Below are 24,094 nucleotides of genomic sequence, written 5' to 3'. Positions count from 1 at the left end.
AAACCCTTGTGAAGTTCCATTCTTATTAATCCAGACTTATTTGCTTCCTGTACTAAAAACCCTTTCAAGACCTATTTTCAAAATGCTTGCAAAATCTGTTCATCTGCTTGTTCCATCTGCTTGCTCCAATTCACATTCTCTCAGAGAGGAACTGAGGCAAACGACTTCTGCACCAAGATTCTGGATTTAGAGTGGATTTAAGCTACAGAGAACCTAGTGTGACAATAGAGAACATGAGGTCCTATTTTAACACAAGGCATTTGTTCAAAGTCTTTTAATCAAAACCTAATTTTTAAGAAGCTACCATATCGACAAAATATTGTTCAAGAGGCAAAATAGCAGCATCTTTGAAACCCTAGGCACAGTAACTCAGGGTGACAGCTATATAATTTTCCAAAATGGAGACTTTAAATAGAGCTGTGCAACAGCCTTAAATGTTCTCTTGCTACTCTTTGAATTCACCATGCTAAGTAGTAACATTTACAGTCACTATCATCAGTTTTCCTATTAAGTTCACTAAAATGGTGATGTGGATTGTGCTGACAGAACTACTCAAAATAATCAAAACTGATAATCTCAGGAATTAAAATTTGCACAATAATTGAAAAAAAAACAACATTCCACAGCCCTCAAATTGCTTTCCTCAAGAAAATCAAACTTTCCTTTATTTAAAATTGAAATGGCAAAGTCATTCAGGTCTTGTCCTGCTAACATGGGACTGAATAGGACAAGAAAGTTCAGTGTTTACTTCTGAATATTTTTGAAATAGTGCCACAGTAATTCAAAAGCTTTGAATAGCAGTGAAAACTCAATACAGTTAATTTAATCTCTAGTATAGCACAGACTCACACAAGATCAACTTCAATCCAGCTCTCAAGAGACACTTCAGCACCAAGTTTGGTTTCATGCAAAAATAACCAAGATATTTAATAAATAGAAAAATTTCAGAGTAAAAGTCCATCACTAGCTTTATTTTCATATAAATCTGCTAAGATTCCTATTTGTCCAGTTGGGAAGATAGTTCCTGTCCAGACTTACAGCACATTTTTACAGCACAAGTGACATCCTTCCTGCAAGATCCTGTATGTAGATGCAGAACATGCTCCTGTAACCCCAAATCCCTGGAGCTCAGATAGTGCAAGATCAATCAAGAGCAGATAATTTATATTGCTTGGTATTTTCCCCAGACTTCATGTCTGCTCTGCATATCTAGCTCAGACAGAGAAGAAAGGCAGGGAAGGGTACGGGAAGACTGTATTCCCCAGAGCACACGTTCTGCTAAGCTTCCCCAGTAGGAATTTATTTGCACTGAGAAATTATGTTTGTATCAAAATATCAAGCTAAAGCACTCCATGTAATATTCTAACATGATTTATAGTTATCTGCAAAGCAAAGATGACAAAGATCTTCTGATACTAGTCCAGTTCTATCTGAATCCAAAGCTGAAGCCTCTACCTATTCCCTGCTGCCCAGGGAATGTGACAAAGCTGACAATCTGTCACGCGTTTTATATAAAGCCCAGCACAATGGGAACCTCTGGCATCACTGCAAAGTGATTTGCATTCCAAATGACTCAACTGGGAACAGCCAAAGTGCTACTGCTGCTTCTGACCCTGCCAGAGCCAAGGAGAACTGCAAAAAAGAAAAATAAATTGTGTCTGTTTAACATACTGAAGCTCAGTGGAAACTGGGACTTGGTTCATCCGTATTTTTGTCAGGGGCATCACCCTAAATAATTTTAGCAAGAACTCCCTGTTTGAGAACAATTGGGGGCAGGAGGAGACAGTGACTCATTTATTTTAAGCACCTTGAAACCTTGTATTTCTGAAACTTTAGCAGAAAAAATCCTCAGGTGAAGACAGAAAGACTGAAAGTGTTTGTGAAACTCAGAATATGGTCTTACTCCATAATCTTACGAAAAGCAATATTCTCCTCAGCCAAGAACACAGTGTCCAGAGAAAAGAATCTGGATTGCTTACTAAAGCCAAGGAGCTACACATGGAACCACAGATGACAAGTTAGGACAGACAGTAGGCATAAGATAAATATTGATGCCTGTAAACATAAATAATTTAATTGCTATCATCCAAGCCCAGGCAGCTCTTTCTAGCTTGCAATTTTACCATGCGCATGTTTAATTAGGATAGTTATACATCTCTGTGTATTAAAAGGGATGAAGTTGTGACTAATCATTAAATCTGTGAATTGTTACACTGTGAGAGCAGAAGACAGAAGAACTTAAAAGCTGAGAAGACAGTAAGAACTACAGGGAAAACAGCAACATCCAGAGTTTCCTGTAGAGCTTATAAGGAAACTGCTTTGCTCTCTCACTGACCTATTGACATCTCCTAGCAATTCTAAAAGAGCATGCTTAGAAAGTCAATAAAAAGTCATCTCAAAGAAATGTAACAAGTGTCATCACAGGCAAATATTTGTGGTGCTTTTGCTGTGTTAGGATATTTTTTTTGGTAGGTTTTTTTTTGTCTTTTTTGTTGTTGTTGATTCTTGACTACCAAATGTTTATCTGAAGCTCAAAATATGGATAACTATGCCCAGGATACCAGGCTGAAGCTGAAGACAAACATGGTTCAAAGAGCAGACTTCAGAAACCTTCAATCCTCCTAGCATCCAAGAGAGGTTGCAGGGAATGGCAGCCTGGCAAAATGCAACTGGCAACCAGGCTGCAATTCTTCAACCACCTTCCTGCACATGGGGAGGGCAAAACCTTAGATCCCACCTCGAGTGTGGAAACTGTCAGACCACCTGTAAGAGGCACTGAACTGCTGAGAATTGATGCAACAAGGTTTGCAGAGAACTGAGAAGTCAGATACTCGTAACAAAGGTCAGTGATTTGCTAATGGCTGATATTTTAGGCTAAAGTCCTCGCAGTAAGTCGCTGATAGTGGCTGCTGATGCTGCAGACACAGCATGAAGCACAAAGACTGCACTCATCTCATGCTTGTGAAAGAATACTGTCCTCTCTTTAAATTGCAGAGAAAATTTAACTGCAACTGAGTCCTTTCATCACTTCTTTCTGAAAAACCTAAACATAGAACATTTACCTGAATAATTCTGCTGGTGAAAATTTCAGAGCACTTCCTTAGAAAACACAAATTCCCCATTTCCTGATAAAGGCAATGATTGATCCAGACAACCACTTGAAAGCTGGATTCAGACAGTGAAATGCCACGCTGCCTTTCTGAGTGCAGCAATAGGATCATCATGATGATAATGTAATTGGAAATAAAACTGCCCATCCTCAAAAACCAGACTGCCCTATTCTTCTATTAAAATCCTGTAGCTGTGTGCTAAGCATTTCTGAATGCATTGTATCAGAAATAAAAAGACAGCAACACCTACTATTCAATACCCAGGAAAGGGATCAGTCCTCTTACTGTGAGTGACAGATTTCTTGGAATAACATCAGCTAACAGTGAAACCACTCCAACAGAATTTGGGAGCCCAGAAAATGACAAAGAAAGCAGGAAAGCACTAATGAAAGCTATGGCTCTATATGAAATTTTGAGCGACCTACTGTGAGCTCTGTGAAACACCAGGAGACATCTGAGCTGCATGACAGCAGAGGTGGAAACAAGGATTACCTCTACAAGGGAAGGGATTCAGCCACACAGGATATAATCCATGGAACCCATGAGGTAAAGGGTAAGGGAAAAGCATACTGACCTGTACGCAAAGCTGTGCTGCTCAAAAAAGCAGGCTTGGGAAGAACAGTTTTTAAATAAAAATTCCATGTCACAACAGTGGGGAAACCCACACATTAATCAAGTACCTTAACATTTTAGTCTGATGCAAAATAAAGAAATTCACTGTAACTCTTACATTCTAAGCAGGTTTATGGAAAAGCAGACACCAAGAGGACGAGCCTTGGCTTATCTTCAGAGTCATTAAAACCGGTCTAGCTGCACATATTTTTATTTTGATCTAATCAGAAAGTAAACAAGAGCATATCCAAGCTGTCAACACATGAGCAATCTCAAGAGTAGAATATGTTGTTTGAGATGTCCCAAACCAAATACTTCTGAAAATAAAAGACCATAATATTTGACAGTTATTGCATTCTAAACTAGCCAAGAATTTAATGCCAAGGATATACATTAATTATAAAATGAGACTGGTAGCATTTTAAAACATTTCTCTTCCTATTGCCTTAATAATATTGAAAATGTTGAATTCTTGCTTGTATGTAAACAATTAGTTTAGGATGCTATTTTATGCAGTGTCAGACACCAGAACAGATTTTACAAAATTACCATGCAAAAAATCATAAAGAGCAGCAGCATATGAAACTATTATCCAAAAGTTAGGCTTTCACAGGACGCCTCAATGGAACAACTTTCTATCCCAAAATAGTGAGCAGGTATTTTCAGACATCACAAGTCTCTTTGAAGCACAAATCTGTGCAAAACAACCTAAATAAAAAAGCTTCTGAAATTAAAACTTGAATTCTCTCTATTCAAGAGGCAAAAAAAGTAGGTATTTCAAGTTCCGTGAGGAAAAGGCTTCTATGAAATACTGTCAATGTGAGTCTGAAAAACACTCAAAACTCTTCTTCGTAGCAAAAAGAACTTCAACAGATTTCAGTCTGTCAGATAAAGAGAGGGTCCTGCTCTGTGCCCCGTAAACACGATTACACACACCTCAGTGTTCTGCAGTGTGCCAGGCACTGCTGTACTGCAGACACGATGGACCATCACAAAGTCCTGCTCCTTTAAGAAAAGCAGGCATTGATCGAGGCATATGATCAGAAAACCAGAAACAGCAAGGGCAGCTTTTCACCCACACTTTGTGGGTGTGACACAATTAAATTCAAAACAAATAATAAAGCTTAATCAGATTCTTCCTGTGCTAGCCTGTAGCGCATCAAGTTTATAAGTGATAATAATAAATTTATAAGCCCATCCTCCTTCATTAAACAAGAAACAATGCCTCAGTATAATGTCCTTGCTGTATTTTTGATCAGCTTTATAATCTACTCTGACCAAGAGTTCCTAAAAGGAGAGCTAAATAGCAAAACCAGTTGAGAAAATAGTTGGGCTGTATTTAGATGACAACTGCTGACACATTATTTCATAACCCAGTTGCTCTATTCAGACACTCAGGAAATGTTTCTTAAGGAGAAATTTGCATACAATCAAAACAGGTAGTCACAGCCACATCCTGATTCATTCACAAGTCCAAATCCTGCTGATACACGTGAGCTGAGGAGCTACACCCCTGGATTTCTCAAGCTTGTCAAGGTCAAACTGTGTCTCTCCAACACCCAACACACTCCAGAAAACCAACACTCACAGCCTCTCAAAGACACAACACAACATCAGTATGCACAAAAGAGGCACTGGGCTTTGGCTTCTCTGCAGGTCATTTCCTCTTCACCCACCTCACCCAAGTAGTTCCTCTCTATTTCCATCCCAAGTCATATGACACCAAGCACTGCTAGAAAAATTAAAGTACTTTATTAAGCTACAAGAGGCACCCACCTCTTTATTGTTAAGAGTCCCTCAAGTTCCAAAATCTCTGGTCAATCTTTGAACATGCTACTTCAGTGCTTCTGATGGGCAGCAGGATGACAGACCCATGGCTGGGCCAAGAAGGGGAGTGACTTTATAAATCCCTGGAATTTGAACTGCAGCACAGTTCCCCTAGAATTATAGGGACATTAGGTTCAGGGGCTTGGGGTTTCTTGTGCTCCCCTCCTTTGAATAAATATCCTTTGGATAATTCCACTTATATCACATATTCCCTTCCTGCAGAAGGACTTTTATCTTCTGGGAATTACATTTATATATATACTTTTTTTGTGCATGTGACCTTCTGGGTTCTTCACACTAGGGAAAACCAAACCTAGACATGGGAAAAGCAAACAGATGTTGCAATGACTTTACAGACATTTCACACTCTTTCTTCTTTTAGCAATGCTCCTTTGCATCTGCTTTCACTACAGTTGTATCTTTTTTTAAAGGAAACGGACGTTCCACCTAAATAATGTCGGAAGAATAAAAAAAGCTTGGCACAAAGAAATGTATCACTTGATCATCCCCTTTCCACAATCTGTGCACAGAATTTTTTTTTTCTTTTATTCACATTTTTACATGGCATTTAACCATGTTTATGGCAAGTAAACTGATTTGCAGTTTCTTTCAAGGAATAAATACTTGTATTGTTAAGGTATTAATAAGCTAACAAAGTAGAGCAAATTTTATATTCAAACCTTGAACAAATGCAAATTAATAAAAAGCTGAAGAATCACTAAGTTTTGACTAGGGAAATGGTGTGATCCTAACACATTACACACCACTGAAAAAAATTGTGTCACAAGTTCACACATTTCTGAAATATCTATGTCCACCTATCTTGAGAAGATATTAATTTGAAAACAACTTTTCTTTACTTTCTGTACATCTGAACAACGTCCAAAACCTGTTACAGTGTTACATTCTTGATTCATCAATAATATTAATGCAGTGTAGACCTCACGGACCCATTCATCAATGTAAGACACACCTGGATTTTGATAATTGTCTTTTGCATTCCATAGTGTGACCAGGTACTAGCAGGTGGCTTACATTTTGCAATTTCTGTATAGCAGTTTGTATTCCCACTAATGGATTGTGCAGCTAACAAACCCAGGGATTCCTAAAAAGGGTATTTTGTCACACTCATGTATTTTTTTCTATAGACTTCTGTACAGATCTATCAACTGGGACATTGACAGTCATTCCAAAAAAATTCAGCAAAGTGCCAAAGAGAAATAGCAAGACAGCCTTACCCAAGGACACTACAAAATACTTTGAGAGATTTATAAATAGCATATTCATAGATTAATATCATAAATTTGGTTCTACTGAGTCCACAGATATGGGGAATTACTCTGCTGCTGGAGCTCAGACTTTGGATAAGAAAAAGAATGTAATTACTTACAGTCACTAACAGTCCCGTGGGCCTTTTCACAGTCACAGAACTAATTACCCTTTCAGCTGGCTGAGTTAAAATGAGCCTGACTGCTGTTATTTCAGTTGTGGATGAGGCATGTATGACACAAAAACACTGGTAAGGAGTTCTGCAAGGCACCAAGGCTATAATGGCTCTGTAAAGGGGGTTTCCCTGGATTGCCTTGAAGATACAAGTGCTTCCTTATGGTCCAGAATCAACATGTCAAACACTCCTCTCCAGGTCTCTGTGTCAGACACCTCCATCTACTGTGTGACAGATTCTCCTGATTGATAGACCTCCAAGAAATGTAGTGGGAAACAAGATCAACAATAAAGCTGTTGACACTCATCCTCCATATTTTCAATTAACATAAACAAAAAATGATCCAATATATGTAAACTATGCTTAGACCACTAATTACTCTGCCTTTTATAAAGCTTCAGCTTTAATGACTCAGCTCTTTCCTTTTCACTAACAGTATAAGATAAATTAATAATAATACATTTTAAATAACAATATTGTAATATACAATAAAATTAGTTTTGACCTGTGGATTAAAAGTAGGCCTCAGTAATCCAGGACAAGTTTTGCAGTGGATTTGGTGTAGAGCTAAAATATTTGTCAGCACACATTTGTGCAAGATAATCTGCAGTGCACCCCATCAGAGCTTTCATGTCTCAGTTCAGCTGAGGGTTACATAAAGAGACATTTGTGAGAAAAAGGCAAGCAGCAGAGTTAAGAGATGAGCTGCTCAGGGATCAGTGCCACAACAGAGGACAGTGGCACTTCGACCGCCAGCTCTCTGTAGTCTATTGTCCCCACTCCGAATGAGGGCAAGAACGTGGAACAGCCATTAGATGGCAACAACTTCAAATTGCTTCCTGTCCCTCCTGCCTCTGACCCACTGACCTAAAACAGTCCACAGAACATACAGGCAGTTTTAGCACAGTTCAAAGCAAATGCAGCCCTTGTTTCCCACACACATGTGCTTTTTAAGCCAACAGAGGATCATGAAAAATCCTTCCCTTGGAAGGAACCTGTTTCTGGGAGCCCACGTTGGACATGCCAGCGCCATGGCAAGGGGAACATCACCTGTGCACATCATGGAACAGAAACACCCTCCTCCAGAAAATTAATGAGTTGTTTCTTTAGAAGAGCAATGAAGACTGATCTTAATGACATTCTGCATCTTGGTTCAAAAGACCTTAAAAGATTTACCTATATCAGGTAAATCTTCTAAAAACAGTGTTATATTAGAAGTTATTTATATACTTCTGGAAATTTCTTAGGTGCTGAGAAATCACATACTTGCTGGAATCCAGCAACATCATTTCGACACTGTCTTCTAGATGTGTTTCTCATTTTCTGTCTTTATTTTTTTCCATAAATTCTAAATATGAAATTTGAACTTTAGAGGCTTGTTTGGCATATATTCTTTTCTATAAATCCAAATAAAAGTCTAGATTTTAAGAGAGAAATTCTGTATCATAAAATCACAGAATCATTTGGAAGGGACATTAAAAATCATCCAGTTCCAACCTCCCCAAATTTAACTATTTTGTACTTAACAGGATTGTCTCCACCACACACAAACAAAAAAAGGAATAAAAATGTTATTTAACCTGAATTTTCTTCCTTTTCCCATAACTGCCTATAAAGGAGACAGCTACTACATATTTTGTCCACCACACAGGCTCTTTTTTACATTAGACAGTATCAGCTTTGCTTTAACTGAAGGAGCAAACAAAACCACTCATAAAACACTGCCTTCCTGCCAGTGATGTCATAGTCTGACATAACCTATGCTGGGAAAGGTGTCCTTTGCTTAGGTTGATAGAAGACATCTACAGGATTGTGCAAAATAGGTATACAGTGACATATACAAGGATATGCACAAAGAAAAAAAATAATGTTGCAAATAACATCAACAGAAGTATGGGTATTTAAAAAAAAAACCCAAAAAAACCTGACAATTCCTGAAGGTCATTACCTACTTTAAAACTCAAAGGGGAAAACAAAGGGGCAGAGATTTGGTGGACTGTGACACAAGAGAAAGCAAATTCTGCTATTAGCAGCAGAAACTGTTCATTTGACACAGTGATGATGAACTGATTCCAGAGTGACAGTTGTTATCCAGCCACCAGAAGGAACTGCCATTCTGCTAAGTAATATTTTGAGTATGAACAAATTTCCATAAGAATAAAATTTTCAAATGTGTATTCAAGCATAAAATAGCTTGGATAAAATATTAATCCTACAGGTGAAAAGTGCTTCCTAAGCTCCTTTCACAGGGAATCACCTCTCTGCAGGGGGGCAACATATATAAATCTGTGTAATGTGTTATTTATTTTTACCACAGACACTGTCTAAGCAGGTGATTGGAATTCATGCAAATATCCAGGAAGGAAAGCTTGAAGTTCACAGCGTGCATTATAAGCAGTTGCTGCTTTCCCCTTTGCTTCACTAGAAAGACAGAATATATCTAAGACTTGATATGCAGCAGTACAAAAATTATGTTACAGTAATATAAAATAACACAAGATCCATTTTCTCCTTTGTCTATGGAAAGAAAAGAGAGTCATTAACTTGGTCACCATAACAGCTGCAAAATTGTTCTGTGAAGACTGCATTTTTAAAGAAAAGAGGAATACTGCAGAGCAATAGACATCATATGGAGCTAACACCAACTTGGTGGCTCACCTCCATCCTCACTTGCCAACTATCAACTCCAACACATTAACTAGTGCAGAACAGCTCTCAAATACAGGGTCAGTTCATCCCAACTTTTAGGGACAGAAACTATTAAAAAAAGGTGATGCAGTGCACCAGAATATTTACACATAATCAATTAGGTTGGAAGAGACCTCTGAGATGACATGGTTTTTCACCACCTAAAAAGCACACAAGCAGTGCTATGGTTGAAAGGCAGAAAAAGGAAGACCAGGGAATAGCTTGAATATGTGCAAGTCCGCTTTATACGGTGCTAGAAAGAGTCATCCTGTAAGCACAGGTTCAGGAATTTGTCTCCCACCTGGAATAACTCTCAAGAAGGAGAATGCTGGATTCCAAACCCTCCCTGTGCTAGCACCCAAGGACTGGTCTACATCTCAATTACACACAATTACAGTTCCTCCATCAACCCACCAGGAAGTTATTTGCAGGAAGTTCTGCAAAGTGATTGCTGAGGAAATCCTTCACATGTCCGTAACACAATCAAAACAAAGGCTGTGGAGCAACATTTTTCTTCATTACAGGTGCTACTTCAGTTCTAGAAAATTACTTTTAGCCTGTCACATAGTTTGAACACTTCAAGTCCAACATTAATTTTGAGATAGAGCCTTCAGCCCAAATCAGGGCAGATTCTAGAGTATAATGAGCGCATCCACCTAAAACCCAATATTTCAAACACACAAAGCTAAAATATGCATCATCTCCCGTAATCACATTTTTTTAACGCTTACTATAGGAGTAAATATTTGGAACTCATCACGCTGAAGACAGTATTGTCTTTTCCCCAAATATCAACCACCCAAACAGGTGCCTGGCTACCTTACAAGACACTCTTAAACACAGCAGCTCTCAAATTTTACATCTTGGATGGTATTTCAACCAACCAGAACTACTGGCCCTATTGATAAAGTTTCTAAGGCAACACACTGGTCTTCTGAGCTAAAACAGGGAGTGAACAAAGACAGACCTCATCTTACTGCTGTAAAGCAACTGCCAAATCTAAGAGCATTATGAGAAAGAAGGTATTAAAGTTATAATCAAACCCATTATATGATTTAACATGTAATAGAGCCAAGAATGCTAAAGCTGTATTAGTAGTAGTAGCTTTTTTTTCCTGACACACTGAAGTATTCCAGACCACAGGAAAACTACAAATCATTGCTAAATAGAGCATATTTATGTAAATATTTCTACAGGCAGTTCAAAGAGTCCAGAGCTGAAGGTTTAAGAGGGCTCTACAACTGGAGAGAGAGAAATGGGGGAAATAAAAAAAAAATAAAAAAGGGAAGGTGGCAAAAAAATGTTTCATTAGATGTGACTTTTTGCCTGCAGCTTACTAACAGAACTGTCTAAGGAAGGTACCTGAGATAAAAATCAATTGTCAACAGGCTTTGAATTGCTACATGGAGGTCAAAACCCCCCTGCAAAATTCCTGTGGTATAGAAAGTTGGGAAGGTCAAGCCTCCCTAACATTTTCCTTGTTAAAAAAATAAAGATAATTGTTTGACAATATTCAGAGCAATAATTAAGAAATTCTAGTTTCCAAGCAACCCCCTTTGTTAAGAGAGACTGAAAATGTTTGAAAAAAAAATTAAAATCAGCCAGCAGTGCCACCACCAAATGCAGAGATATGCCTTTTCTGATTAAGCTAAATAGTTCCAAAATGAGAAGACCTTCTAGCAAATGAAAAAGGTAGTTATCAGAATTGCAAAAATAATATTTAGCCAAGGAAAATGTTTACATAGGAGGCTTTCAGCAACAAAAGTAAGTCACCAGGAACAGTCCAGGACAGTAAAATTTTACATATAGGCAGTTGTAAAAAAAGAGAACTCTCTAGAAAAACAGACCTCCACCATTATCCTAGACAATTTACAGAGGCAACAGCCCTCCAAATCACTGTTTTGTTGGTTCTTGTATGGCACTCAAATGTTCATTGTAGAAAGAGAACCCTCTGTAAACTGCCATTAAAAAAGCAAGCTCAGCTCCCAAAATACAACTGTTAACATTTGAAGGTCCCCACCGGAACAGTGAGCTGAAGACATGCTGCTACAGAATTCTTCAGGTTCAGATGCTTTGTAAAATTCCAGATCTTCCATTATATATGTATGTTAGCTTCTCTTCTGCAGAAAGGTTTGAAAGATTGCTCCTCAGATCTTACAGGCACTTCCTCACTCCAACACACCCACACCTCCACTGCAGAGGTGTTTCTCATTGGATAAATGTATGCTAAAGGAAAATAACTCTTCAGAATTACTGGCTTATTTTACTATATTGCATATATGTAAATATCATTGGGGAATGGGCTACTTCCAATACCAATCTGTCCAATGCCAAGGGCTCTTTAGCAATAGTTTAAACGGCAAAAGCATTAAAGTGAAGGAGATCACATTTTCTTTACCTTGATGAGTCATTGTGACAGGTTCTTCACTGGATATATTGTTGTAAATGACCACAGCTGTGGCATTATGTGAAGCTGCTCGTAATATTTTTTCTTTAAATGTACAGTTTCCTCTCTGTAATAAAGCAATCCACTGCTTGGTGTTTGGTGGGACCTGGAAACGTGTTCGAGGGTCACAGCCCAGACGATCTGCAACTGAAATGGGAAACAAATTTACATAGACAGCAATTTCTTCTAATAGGCAAAACAAGGAAAAAAAAAGAAAAATCCTAAATCCAAGTAGCTGAAGTACTTAAATGTTACACACTAAGAAGCCACTACTCTTGTAAAGAAAGTCTAAAGATAACTGTATTCTTATGAAAAAAAGATTTTAAAAAAAGAAGTCTTACGCACTGAAAGCTGTGACTATATCCCTGAGAATTAGGCTCACTAAAACAAGCTATTTTTAACTCCAGTGCAGCTAGAACAATGAATTCACATTCAAATCAATACCTGCCTAGAGGCTGAAAAACAGTAGAATATGGTTCATCTGCTATAGGCATTTACAAAACAGCTGTTTATCTGTCATTCTGGGGAGTACAAGTCTTTTTTTTCTTCCTAATGCAGCCATAAATATCACTGCAGTGGGAAGTACAACTAAACAAAGCAGGTTGTGAAAACAAGATTTCAGAGTTATCTGCCATGTGCAGGCTACTATAAAAAAGGACAATATTAAAAGCTGATCTTGTAAAACCCCAGAAGCCAACACTGGCTTTTTACATATGCACATTTTGTCTACAAGGAAATGTATTCAAATTCATAGAGAAACAAAAAGGTTTGCAAACGCAATGCACTCATCAGCTAAACAGGTATAGATGGTATAAAGGAAGAGTAACAGAAATGGCAAATGCCAGATGTCTGAATTCAACAGTGTGCAAAGCTCTTTTGTCCCTTCTGATGGTGTAACATCTCCTGGAACAACCCAAAGCCACAGAGCTGTCTACAAAAGGCACAAAACCCAAGGCAGAAGTAACTTCACAGCAGCTAAAACCGATGAAAGACAGATGTTTGCACAACTGGAAACACAGCTTAGTCTGATACACTGGTCATATCATTAAAGGATTTTATAAATTTAGAGCCAACAATAGTTTATAATGCAAATATATTTATCCTTTCCAATGCCAAGAGTATAATAATCTTTGGCTACTAAAAATAGTTGGGATAAACAGTGATTTTTTTAAGACATAAACAAACAATTTATTAGCATAATAGCTCTGAAAACATTAAAGTTCTGCAATGTAAGAGCAAATCAAATTAAGTCTTCCATAATTTTTTTCCTTTTCAAGGAGTGAGTTCAGCACAACTATGAGATTTCAGCAAAAAAATCTACCACCAAAAAAAATATCCAGTTTAACATATTAGCTGGAAACAAAACAAAAGGTCCTTTTAAGCACTCTCAGCTTAACATAGCTGAGGTTAAAACCTGTAACAAAGGAGATTCAAAAAGCTAAAGATGTTTTCTGAAACAAGAAAGAAAATCTTCTGGTTGCCTAAAGAAAGCTGGTGTAGATGAATGTATACTGTGGCAGACGTACAGGAAGTCATTGTGTCTCTTCATTTGGACAAGAAGTGCCTCTCCCTGTTCCTCTGGAAGGAGGGTGGGGAGCCAGATACCAGCACATCCTTTTCACGATTGTTTTTCAAGTGTATATTAGACATCTCAGACATGGAGAGCTATTTGCTGTATTTTTGTTTCATACAGACGTGAGGGAAAATCTGAAATATAGATGCCTGAAGCCAAATTTTATAGAGAGTTTTCTTCCATTATCGTGACATCATTACTTGAATCCCTGTGGAAATTGCTAGCTAGCACTGATCCACACGTGTTTTGCAGCACTGGTGATGGCCATCACAAACATCAACAATCACAGAAGAGCACCTTTATGCCCACTGCACTTTTACAGCTTGTCTTTGTAATGTTAAATTTGAGAACATTACATATTTTTTAAAGGAATTACAGTCCTTTTTGAAAATGTGGATGAATCACAACACAGCACATGTGCCACCAATCTTTTTGCCCTCTGTTAAGATAAAAGCTGTTTAATGCTTGATTCCCCCTTGTTCTGAACATTTCCACTTAAAAACATGGAAGGGAGAAAGCACCAGCAGACTGTGACAAAGTTTCTCAAGCCTTGAAAGCTAAAATTCCCATCCTTCTTCCATGAAATCATACTCAAAAATCTCAGGTATGATACATCTGCTGGAAAACACCATTTTCTAAATGGCTACAATTCCACAGAATCCCCTCAAACAACCAAAAATAACTCTGAAAGTAAATACTATGGCCAACATTAATTTACCTAAAATAGATGGGACTATTAAAAACAGTAATCCTACAGATAATGTACTATTTCCTTCAGTACAATCATGATCAAAACTAAGATATGAAGTGAAAACAAAAATGGCCACAAGAACAAGGTAGTGGGTTACTACAGTGAAAAAACATAAAAGCAACAAAAAGCACCTTGAACAAGGAGGCAGCATTCTTAAAATTCATGTAAGCACCTTGAAATTTTGTATGCTTGAAAATTTTTAGCTTAAAAAGCAACACAGAAAGAAGTAAGAGATAACAGAAACTGCATCTGTGGGAAAAGTAGCACAAAATTTTCTACCACCGTAGAGATCAAAGTCTCTCTCAGCTGTGGACAGAGCTATGAAATGTTACTGGATAAAGCAACAGAATTAGGAAACAAGATATTAAGAGATTAAAGCTTTCCAGATATAGACTAAAAAACACCACTCAAATGCTTACAGCATGTTATTCTTGACAAGGTGTATTCAGTATATCCTGATAAAAATTTAACAGCTGACAACATTAGCTCAGTACTATTTAAGCAATACAAAAACATTGAGGAAAATCTGGCTGGTTTAGATAAATCTGAACTGCGTGCAAATCACTTAAGATTTAATAAAAAGTCACAACCAACTTTTCTTTGCATTAGCATTCTGTTACACCACACAAATGTTAAGTATTCATCTCACTTTTAACTAAATAAAATTCAAAAATGATAGTGAGATGTGGGGTGTTCTGCTTGTCTTTTCAATAGACTGAAGATACTCTGAAAAACGTGGAAGCCTTAAAATTACAGTCACCCTTCTAGAATAGTGAGATGGTTACAACAGAACATCTCCTTTACAGCTCAGGATGTCAGTGAGCACTGAAGGGGACACACATGAACAGGGTCAGCCAGAATCATTGACACTCTCCACTACCCTGCCATCTATGATCTACTATCCAAAGTACAACCAGTATCAACAACACATGGGTTGCAAGCATTACCTGGATCATCATACAATTGTTTGGGTTGGAAAAGACCTCTAAGATCATTGAGTCCAACTATTAACCTGGCACTGTTGTGTTCATCTTGTGCTCCCAAGTACCACATCTACAAGTCTTTTAAATCCCTCCAGGTATGGTGACTCCACCACTGCTCTGGGCAGTCTGGTTCAGTGGTTGACAATCCTTTTAGTGATGAAATTTTTTCTAATATCAAATCTAACCCCCTCCAGGCACAGCTTGAGGCAGTTTCCTCTCATTGTGCCACTTGCTACCTGTGAGAAAAGGCTGAACACCACCTGGCTTCACCCTCCTGGGAGTTTTAGACAGCAAGAAGTTCCTCCTTGAGCCTCCTTTTCTCCAGCTCCCTCCTTCAGCCTTTCCTCATCAGACCTGTGCTTCAGCCCCCTCCCCAGCTCCTTTGTCCTTCTCTAGACATATCTCAATGTCCTTCTTGTAGTGAGAGGCCCAAAACTGAAGTTACTTGCTAGAATGAAAAGCAACTTCATATTAAATTATTCTAAAACAAATCACTTGCACAGAAAAAGATACGATCAGAAGCCTCTCATGGAAGTTCAGAAGATATAAGCATACAAAAAGCCATTTAAGTAAGTTTCCCTATAAGTGTACTACTCTTCTGCATTATTTGAAATATAAGCTTACCCTGCCTTTGTGTTTATCTATGCATCATTTGTCAGCAAAAACGCCGATTTTCTGCTCTAAGTGGCAGCCAACTGGGTTAAAGAGCTATATACAATGTTGTAAAGATCTCCCTTCCTACTCTAAGTCCCACCACCACAGCAAAGCCTCTTTACAGAAGAATCAGCTGTGATTTAAGTACCTACCATTAGGTTCATGTTTGTTTTCTGCTTTAGGAGAGCTTCAGTTTTCTTTTGCAGAATACACACTGCTGTCCAATTTGTGTAACTGTTTTTCATTGAGCGTTTTTTATAATTCAAGACCCCTTTCTGCTGAAGGACTAAAGTTTGTGACAGCATTTTAGGGATTCATGGGAAAAAAGTAGTTAATAATGCAACAGATCCAACCAAGGTTCCTCAGCTACTGAAGGAGGAGTGGAAAGCTCACATCAGCACAGCCACAGTAGTTTCCCCCTCTCCTTTTCCAATTGCTTGACCATGCTTTAGCCTTCTCCCTGTAAGGAGAGCCATTTTGTGGACCAAAAACAAAATTAAAAGGGCAGCTCCCAGTGGCTTTGTCACAAGTGCACACCTGTGTGAATGCAGACTGTCCCCTAGATTGAACTGGGGCTAGGTTTGCTCTTTCTCATGCTGTGTGTTCCTGCTGCTCTTGCATTGTTTTGAACGCAACTGTGACATTCCCCTCAGCTAAGGCTACTGCAGACTTTGCCCCCTTTTCACAGAAATATCCCACTATCTGGGCATTAACCATCTTATTCTAGGCAGGGTTTTTTTTGTGGTTTTTTTTTTTTTTCTCTAAAGGTCAGATATCTTGCTATTGATTTCATCTTAGCTAATACTGTAGTGTGTAAAGCCAGCACCAGTTGTCAGAGCTGGTCTGTCTCAGCTACACATACAGAAATCATTTTAAAGTCTGACCTTCAGTCACTGTAATACAATAGCTGGAGACACACCACTAGCATTTTGAGGGACAACAGATCAGGAGGCTTGTTGGGAAAGAAACCACAGAAGAACATGGGAAGGTGCAGTGCTACACACACTGCACCCCAAAGCATTCCCTCCCTACAGTTCTGCTGCCCAGGTAGGCGCTATGTAGAACACCTGACTGGTAAAATAAGACTGCTTTGTGCAGCACATTAATTATAATCCTGTGATAAAATTTCCAGAAAAGGAATTCAGCTGGGAAATTCACAGAGGGAACTCAGTAGTGCTGACTGATTATTTTAAGGAATGGTACTAGTTAGTTTCTACCCCATTAGGGCTTAATACACGCAACGGACATATTTTCATTCAATGCATTACTGCTTGTGTTATTATCAGTACAGCCCTTATTCAAGCCAGTCATAATTTCTACTTTTTAAGGTGGTGCCAATGAATCAATGAGTTATGTACAGCAACGTTTTATTTTCAATAGCTTTTTCAGGTAATTGCTTTGACTAAAGCTGCCTTTAGCACGAAAAGAAACTCCTTGAACAAGAGGTAATCTGGTTTCAGGGAGGAAGTTAAACAAAAGAAAATCACTGAAGCTCAGAAGAGTCCTACAATAGTTTAGATTTAATCTTTTTAGCTCAGTAAGTATTCTACAATTATGGCTATAAACTCCAATATATAACCTCCACCTTTGCTATCAATCAGTGACTACTAATTAAGCTGGATACAAAGATCAATGATGAAGGACAGAAGCATGGCGCAAGATTCTTCTCCCCTTATTCTACTGATATATTTGCTTGTTGCATTTTCCTAAACCTTACTGGTTTGGATTCTGGGCCAGAATTTCTGTCTGAACGCTGCCTAAAGCCCTGCAGTTAGCAGGAAACTGGCATTTCAAACCTTCTGCAGCTAAAACTTGTTCACACAACATGCTTATGAAGTGCCAGATGCTACAAAATGCTGTAGTTACAGTACTAGGCACAAGATACACCTCCTTCCTAACACTGAGCCAATACTGTTTCTTCCACACTTTCACCTTTTTCTAGCATATGTTTTTCCTCACATTCTCAGTCTCCTTGCCCAGCCCCAACTCTTACACGCCTTTGGGAACTCTCCTAAGAGCACTTTCTCCAAAGCTGCATTTGTACAACCACACCCTCCCTACAAAGCCTTTAGACTCCATCCCTTCTCACCCCCTCATTCCTGACCTACTGGCTCAATGAATTTCAACATTTCAAGTTTGACTCTGCTGCTATTTCTCTTCCTATCAGCCCCATCACCAGTCCTGGTCATCCTGCCTGGTTCCCAGCTTTCCAAGGCAGCCAAGGTACACAAAACTTTAACTCCCAGCAAGTCCACCAAAGGGACTTTTAAAAGCACACAAGACTGAATTTCCAGTCCTCACATCAGAATCCAAGCACAGAACAAAAGCATTAACTCAGATTCAACAGCCACAAAGAGTCCTGTTCCCCCTGGGGAATGATACTGAGGGAACTACACCACAAAGCAGTTGCTACCAAGAACCATGGCAAGAGGAATATGCCTGACACCTTAAAGTCAGCACCACAGGTGTGTCCAGCACTCAATACCAAAGAGTAAAAGCACAGGTCATTGGAGTGGCACACGGCTGAATACTTGCACGGTGTAGGTACAAACATCCAGGAGCACTCAGGCAGCTGCTGTGAGAGGACTGGGCTGAAATAACCTGGAAGTGTTCAAGGCCAGGTTGGACGAGGCTTTGACTAACCTGGTCTAGAAGGGTGTCCCTTCCCAAAGCAGGGAACTTGGAACTAGACAATCTTTAAGGTCCTTTCCAACCCAAACCACTCTTGTGATTCTGTGAAAATGTCTGGTTGCACACAGTCACAAATAACAGAGTAAGGGACTAAAAGTATTCTGGAACCTCACTGAAGGAACACTATAAACCTGAACAAAACTATCAGAAAACCTGCGTCAGGCTGTGAAGATGCATTTCACTTCCATGCAAAACAAGAGGACCTTTTTTTTTTTTTTGAATCTGCAAGCATACATGTCCAGAAGTGGTTTAAAACACTCTTCTAATAAGAAATTAAGTCATTACAAGAGAGAGATTAACAAGTTAGAGGAGGTAAGAGAAGGAACTCAAAGTAGAAGAACAGAAGAGAGATTAATAAAAAAACTATGCTGCTCGCATGCATTTAATGTGCTTGGAAAAATATGCCCACACAGGTGCTGAATGTACACCCAGCAGCCAACTGTGACCAAAGAGCTCTCTGGAGCTGCACTTTCAGAAGTCACATTTGCAGGTGGTCATGCCAATTACTGCCACTCCACTCCTGGGGGAACATTGCCTTTGAAAGCCCCTATCAATTTCATACAAGCTCTATAAAAAGAACACAGGAAGAGTTTTAATACATGTATTAACATGACAGGGTTGAATTCCATTAAAGAAATCTTGCTAAAGAAACGGGAGAAGTGATTGACTATCATGCTGCACTGAGATTTAAAGGATGGGTGACCACATGGGACTGGCATCTTCAAAAAGCAGTACATAAAATACTGGGCATATTCAAGAACAAAAGTCAAAAAATATCACAGAACACTGAAAATTACAAATGGTGTGTGATCAGCAGCAAATCATTGTCTCTAAATCTTGAAGTAGTAAACACAATTATTTCCCTGCAGGCAATGAGTAAGGGATGTAATAAGATGTCCCATTCCTGGAAGTGTTCAAGGTTAAGCTGAATGAGGCTTTGAGCTGCCTGGTCTAGTGGAAAGCTTCCCTGCCCATGGCAGGGGGTTTGCAACTTTATGATCTTCAGGGTCCCTTCCAACCCAAACCATTCTGTGACTCTACGATTCTTCACAGAGCATGCAAAAATGTGAAATTAAGGACACTTCAGCTCTAAAACAGTTCATGCCATCAAGGTGCTAACAGATCACCCACATTTGTGAAAATTTCAAAGATAGCCCATAAATGGGTGAATGCTTGACATCAAAGCAGTTTCAAACTCAAGGTATCTTCAAATAAAGTTGTTAACAATTGTAGAGTCCTTTTCTTCTGAGGATTCATGAAAACTGGGGTATAGCATTTACTGTTCTAAGAGCAGCGGCTGGCAGCTACTCATGTTTAGAGCTATTAGAAAAAATTTTGCAAACAAGTTCTACAGTAATATTAACAGGCTGATTAAAAAAACATTAGAGCAATTACTTTCTGCAAGTCTGCATCTTCTTTTACCAAATCTGAATATAAAAAAGCAGATGTTCAAGAACAGCCTAACTAAAAGCATAAAATATTCCAATCTTCCTTACTACATGAAACATTTTTAAATCACATGCATATCAGCAAAATTCAAATAAAATGTAAGTATATAACAACCTACACAGAGCAATTCAGAGTATCTAAAAATAAGGAAGACAACTGCTGTTGTGCTTGCTTTGCCTGTGATGAAACAGAAGGGCAAAACTGAATTTCCCCCAAAATTGCTAACAAAGTTTTAACAACTGCACTATGTCAAAACATGTCAGGTCTGACATTTTCACACTTCCTGCTGTGCTTTCTCAATAAAGTTATTCATCATAGTACTTAGCAGTAGGTATAAAAATGCTGTTTATGGACTGTTCATAATTTTACTTAGTTCTTCTCGTTATCAGCTGCCTGTGAAAATGCTGTCAAAGCCTCCCTCAGTGTTTAAATTGCACCTTAGTGAAGGCATATCAAAAGAAAGCAGGAAAAGTTACAGAGGCAGATTAAAAGAAATTAGCATCAAAAGTTTTTCTCGACAAATAAGGCAGCTCAAAAAAAATAAAGTGTTTTGATAACTTGCATGTATTAAAAGGCAGTGTTTTAAAACCTGCTAAAAAAACATTTGCAGCAACAGTGTTTAAATGCCTAAAACTTCCAGGACAGACTCCTGTTTTCAAGGGGGTTTTGTGGGGATGCAAGTGAGGAATATCAGGAAGCAGAAGAATGACTGCAACATATTTAATGGTAGCTGATAAACAGGATTTGAAGTACAAATAAAATTAATTTTACAGCAGATGTCCTCAATTTCTGCTTCCTCACTCTTCCACCCCAAAATCTACACCATTAATACATCCTGGTTATATTTTACAGAGCTAATGAAACTGAGCTCCAGTGAGACTGACAAGCACCTGCCGATGCACAGCCTGATCCATCCCGACCAGAAGCTTACAGAGGCTGCCTAACAGAATACATTTGTTCTGAAGAAGCACCGAAGTATTTTCCTGATCTTAAGATTTGGCAAATTCTCTAAAGCTTCTAACAATACAGTAGTTTTGTGCTGTCAATTCTTCTAAAACACTCTTAGTATTCGCCACTTAAGACTCTAGTTTTAACTGACTACAATATTTCACTTAATATATTATTCATATGTTTACTGTCCAGGAGGCAGGTTGGGACCACTGTATTACATCAAGCAGTCCATTTATTAAAGATGGCAGTTTAGATAATGTCAAGAATGGTTTTCAAAATAAGATACTATTAAAATTACATCACTATTACTTAAGATACCGGTTTCACTTCAGGCAAAAATCATGACAATATCCTCATCTGTTCAAATTAGCGTTCTCTATAAGCCTCAACATTTACCAAGAGAAGAACTGATGGACAACAGCTTCACTTAATTAAAAGAAAACTTATTTGGACACTCTATCCAGAGTGTACTGCAAACAAGCGCGTTTTGGGCTGGCTGTAAGAGCAACAACTTGGTAGCTTCAGTCCTTCCAGGCCTTCATGGGCAGCTTAAACAGCGCTTTTAGGAACTGCACACTGAAAAACTGACTTCATGCAGTTGCCAAAGCTATCCAGATGTACACCGAGATGGCTATGCAGCTGTTCTGAGACTCAAGGCAATGCTGGAACCAAATACTGTCAACTATCGCTACCCTCTCTGTAATTAGTTAAATAACACCTTCACCGCTCAATACACCCAATCTACTGGGATCCATGCTGGAAAGCACATTATATTTGGATGAGCCGTTATTCAAGCCAACACTCTCAGATCATGAATTTATTTTATCTTCCTCTAGGAAAGCTCTCCCTCCTCGTTTGTCAGAGCACTCGAGGAAAGCCTGCCCAGCCCAGGCAAGGAGCAACCACCCGGCAGCGAGCGAGGGAAGCGTTACCTCCGTTGATGGGGACGGGGGCCACCAGCAGCCCCTTGACCTCCACCTTCGGGGAGTCCTGCCCGTAGCGTCCCCGGTCGATCCGCAGCAGCGTGGGGCCGCCGCGCTCGGGGCTCAGCACCGTCACGTTGATGAGCGCGGTGTAGTACGCCTGGCTGGCGTTGTCGGCGCCGGCCGGCCGGACCCGGCCGTGCCACAGCAGCAGCGGCAGCAGCAGCAGCACGGAGGAGCCGCCGTTCCAGTGCTGGCGAACCCACCGCCAGCTCATCTTCGACTCCAGGCGAGCCGACGGCCGTCACCGGTTGCCCCCGCCGCTCCCCCGCGGCAGCGTCGAGCCCCGCACGCCCGGGTGTGTCCTATCCCATCTGACAGCCCGGGAGCAGAGAGAGACCAAAATCAGGCGGAGCGGGGAGGAGAGCTCGGGCTCATGCCATGGGAGGAGCCAGGGGAGTCATGGCAGGTCCCAGCCGCGTCCGATCCGCCGCCGCGACTCCCAAGGGAGGCTGCTCGGGGAAAGCCGGTCCCTCGGGGCTCCGCCGGTCCCTCAGAGCGCCGCGCTCATACCGCCCGCCCGCCGCCGCGGGGGAGCTCAGGCCGGGCGAGGGGAGGGGAGGAGGCGAGGGCGGCGCCGCGGCCCCCTCCCCGCGCAGCCCCTCGCCAGCCCAGAGGAGGCTGCTGGCAGAAGCCGCGCTGCCGCCTCAGTCGCGCTCGCAAAAAGCCGCGGGGTTCGCCTCGGACTCGGCCGCCGCGCCGCCTCAGTTCGCCCCGGGGCTCGTCGCTGCCTTAGTTACGCAGGCGGCGCACCTCAGTGCCCAGCCCGGTGTCTGCAGCCGGCAGCCGTCGCTTCATGCCCGGTTCGCCCCGAGGGCGGCGAGGCCCCCGCACCGTCCCGCGGCTCCGCCACCGGCTCCGCGCCCGCGCCTCGACTGCAGCTCCGCGCTCTGCGCAGGCGCCGCACGCCCCGCCCCGCGCCACGAGGGCGAGAGGCGGAGCTTGGGCTCGGACCACGCCCATCAGAAGGCGGGGTCAAAAATAAAGGGCGGGGGGTCTTGCCTATGATGTCATTGTGGGCGTGGCCAGGCGGCAGTGGGAGCTGGGCGTGGGGGGGGCTGGAATGACACCGGGCTGGAGCGACCCGCGGTTCCGGAAGGAATTCGATCACAGCATCACAGAACCAGTACGGGTGGAAAAGACCGCTGAGCTTATCGAGTCCAACCTGTGACCAAACAGCACTATGTCAACTAGACCATGGCACTGGGTGCCACATACAGTCTTAAACATCTGAAGGGACCGTGACTCCATCACCTCCGTTCCAATATCTAATCACTTTTCTGTGAAGAAAGTCTTCTTAATGTCCAACCAAAACCTTCCGTGCTGCAGCTTAAGCTGTTGGGACACATACAGGCTCCCATGGCTCCTCAGCATCTTTTCAGAAAAATATTTCCAGTTCAGGAGTGCTGATCACCAAAAAGATAAGAGTTTTAAAGCATGTCAGAAATAGGGGATGAAAGAGCTGTGTGTGTGAAAACCAGGTGGGATGTGTTCAGTCTGTCCAGGTAGAACTGAACGGGCTTTTGGGGTAGGAACAGGACAGCCTCTGTGCCAGGATTCAGTCATTCCTACCCTATCTGGTATTACTCGCTTCTCTTGCTTCAGACATACTAAAATGGGAAATTGTATAAACACTCAAATATTGATAATAAATATTAATCCCAGGAAATACTGTAAAACAGGGTTTGATGAATGATCAACTAACACAGTTTTAAGGATTTCAGCCTCCTGGGAGATGTAACAAAATAGTGTAATGGCCTCCTTTGATTTTGAAAGGCAAACTTACTCAAAATTAGTTACAGCAAAGAGAACAATTACTGCAGGACTGTGAGTTAGGATATTTTCAAAGTTTCTGAAAAAATGGCTGTGGAGCTGTTATTTTAAGATATGGTCTCCTTGGTGACTTCCCCAGCTGCACAGGAAGGACCTCAG

General features: G+C 40.5%; 1 protein-coding gene across 3 annotated transcripts in view; it reads right to left on the bottom strand.

The window, feature by feature from the left end:
• RNF130 (ring finger protein 130) overlaps positions 1 to 23,044 on the bottom strand; it is a 55,219-nt gene extending 32,175 nt beyond the window's left edge. For all 3 annotated transcript variants that reach the window (XM_088063507.1, XM_005523565.3, XM_014253171.2), the window contains exons 1-2: positions 22,112 to 23,044; positions 12,080 to 12,274 (exon numbers count right to left, since the gene is read on the bottom strand). In XM_088063507.1, the coding sequence (XP_087919633.1) occupies positions 12,080 to 12,274; positions 22,112 to 22,379 (463 nt within the window). In that variant the 5' untranslated portion in view covers positions 22,380 to 23,044. The remainder of the gene's footprint in view (positions 1 to 12,079; positions 12,275 to 22,111) is intronic.
• Positions 23,045 to 24,094: the final 1,050 nt, after the last annotated feature.

The sequence above is a fragment of the Pseudopodoces humilis genome, chromosome 17 (genome assembly GCF_049639895.1).
Source record: "Pseudopodoces humilis isolate 2021_Gansu_Grassland_sample_001 chromosome 17, ASM4963989v1, whole genome shotgun sequence".
NCBI classification, from domain to species: domain Eukaryota; kingdom Metazoa; phylum Chordata; class Aves; order Passeriformes; family Paridae; genus Pseudopodoces; species Pseudopodoces humilis.
The sequence above is the reverse complement of the archived record's forward strand: the minus strand, read 5'-3'. Positions and strand labels throughout refer to the sequence as shown.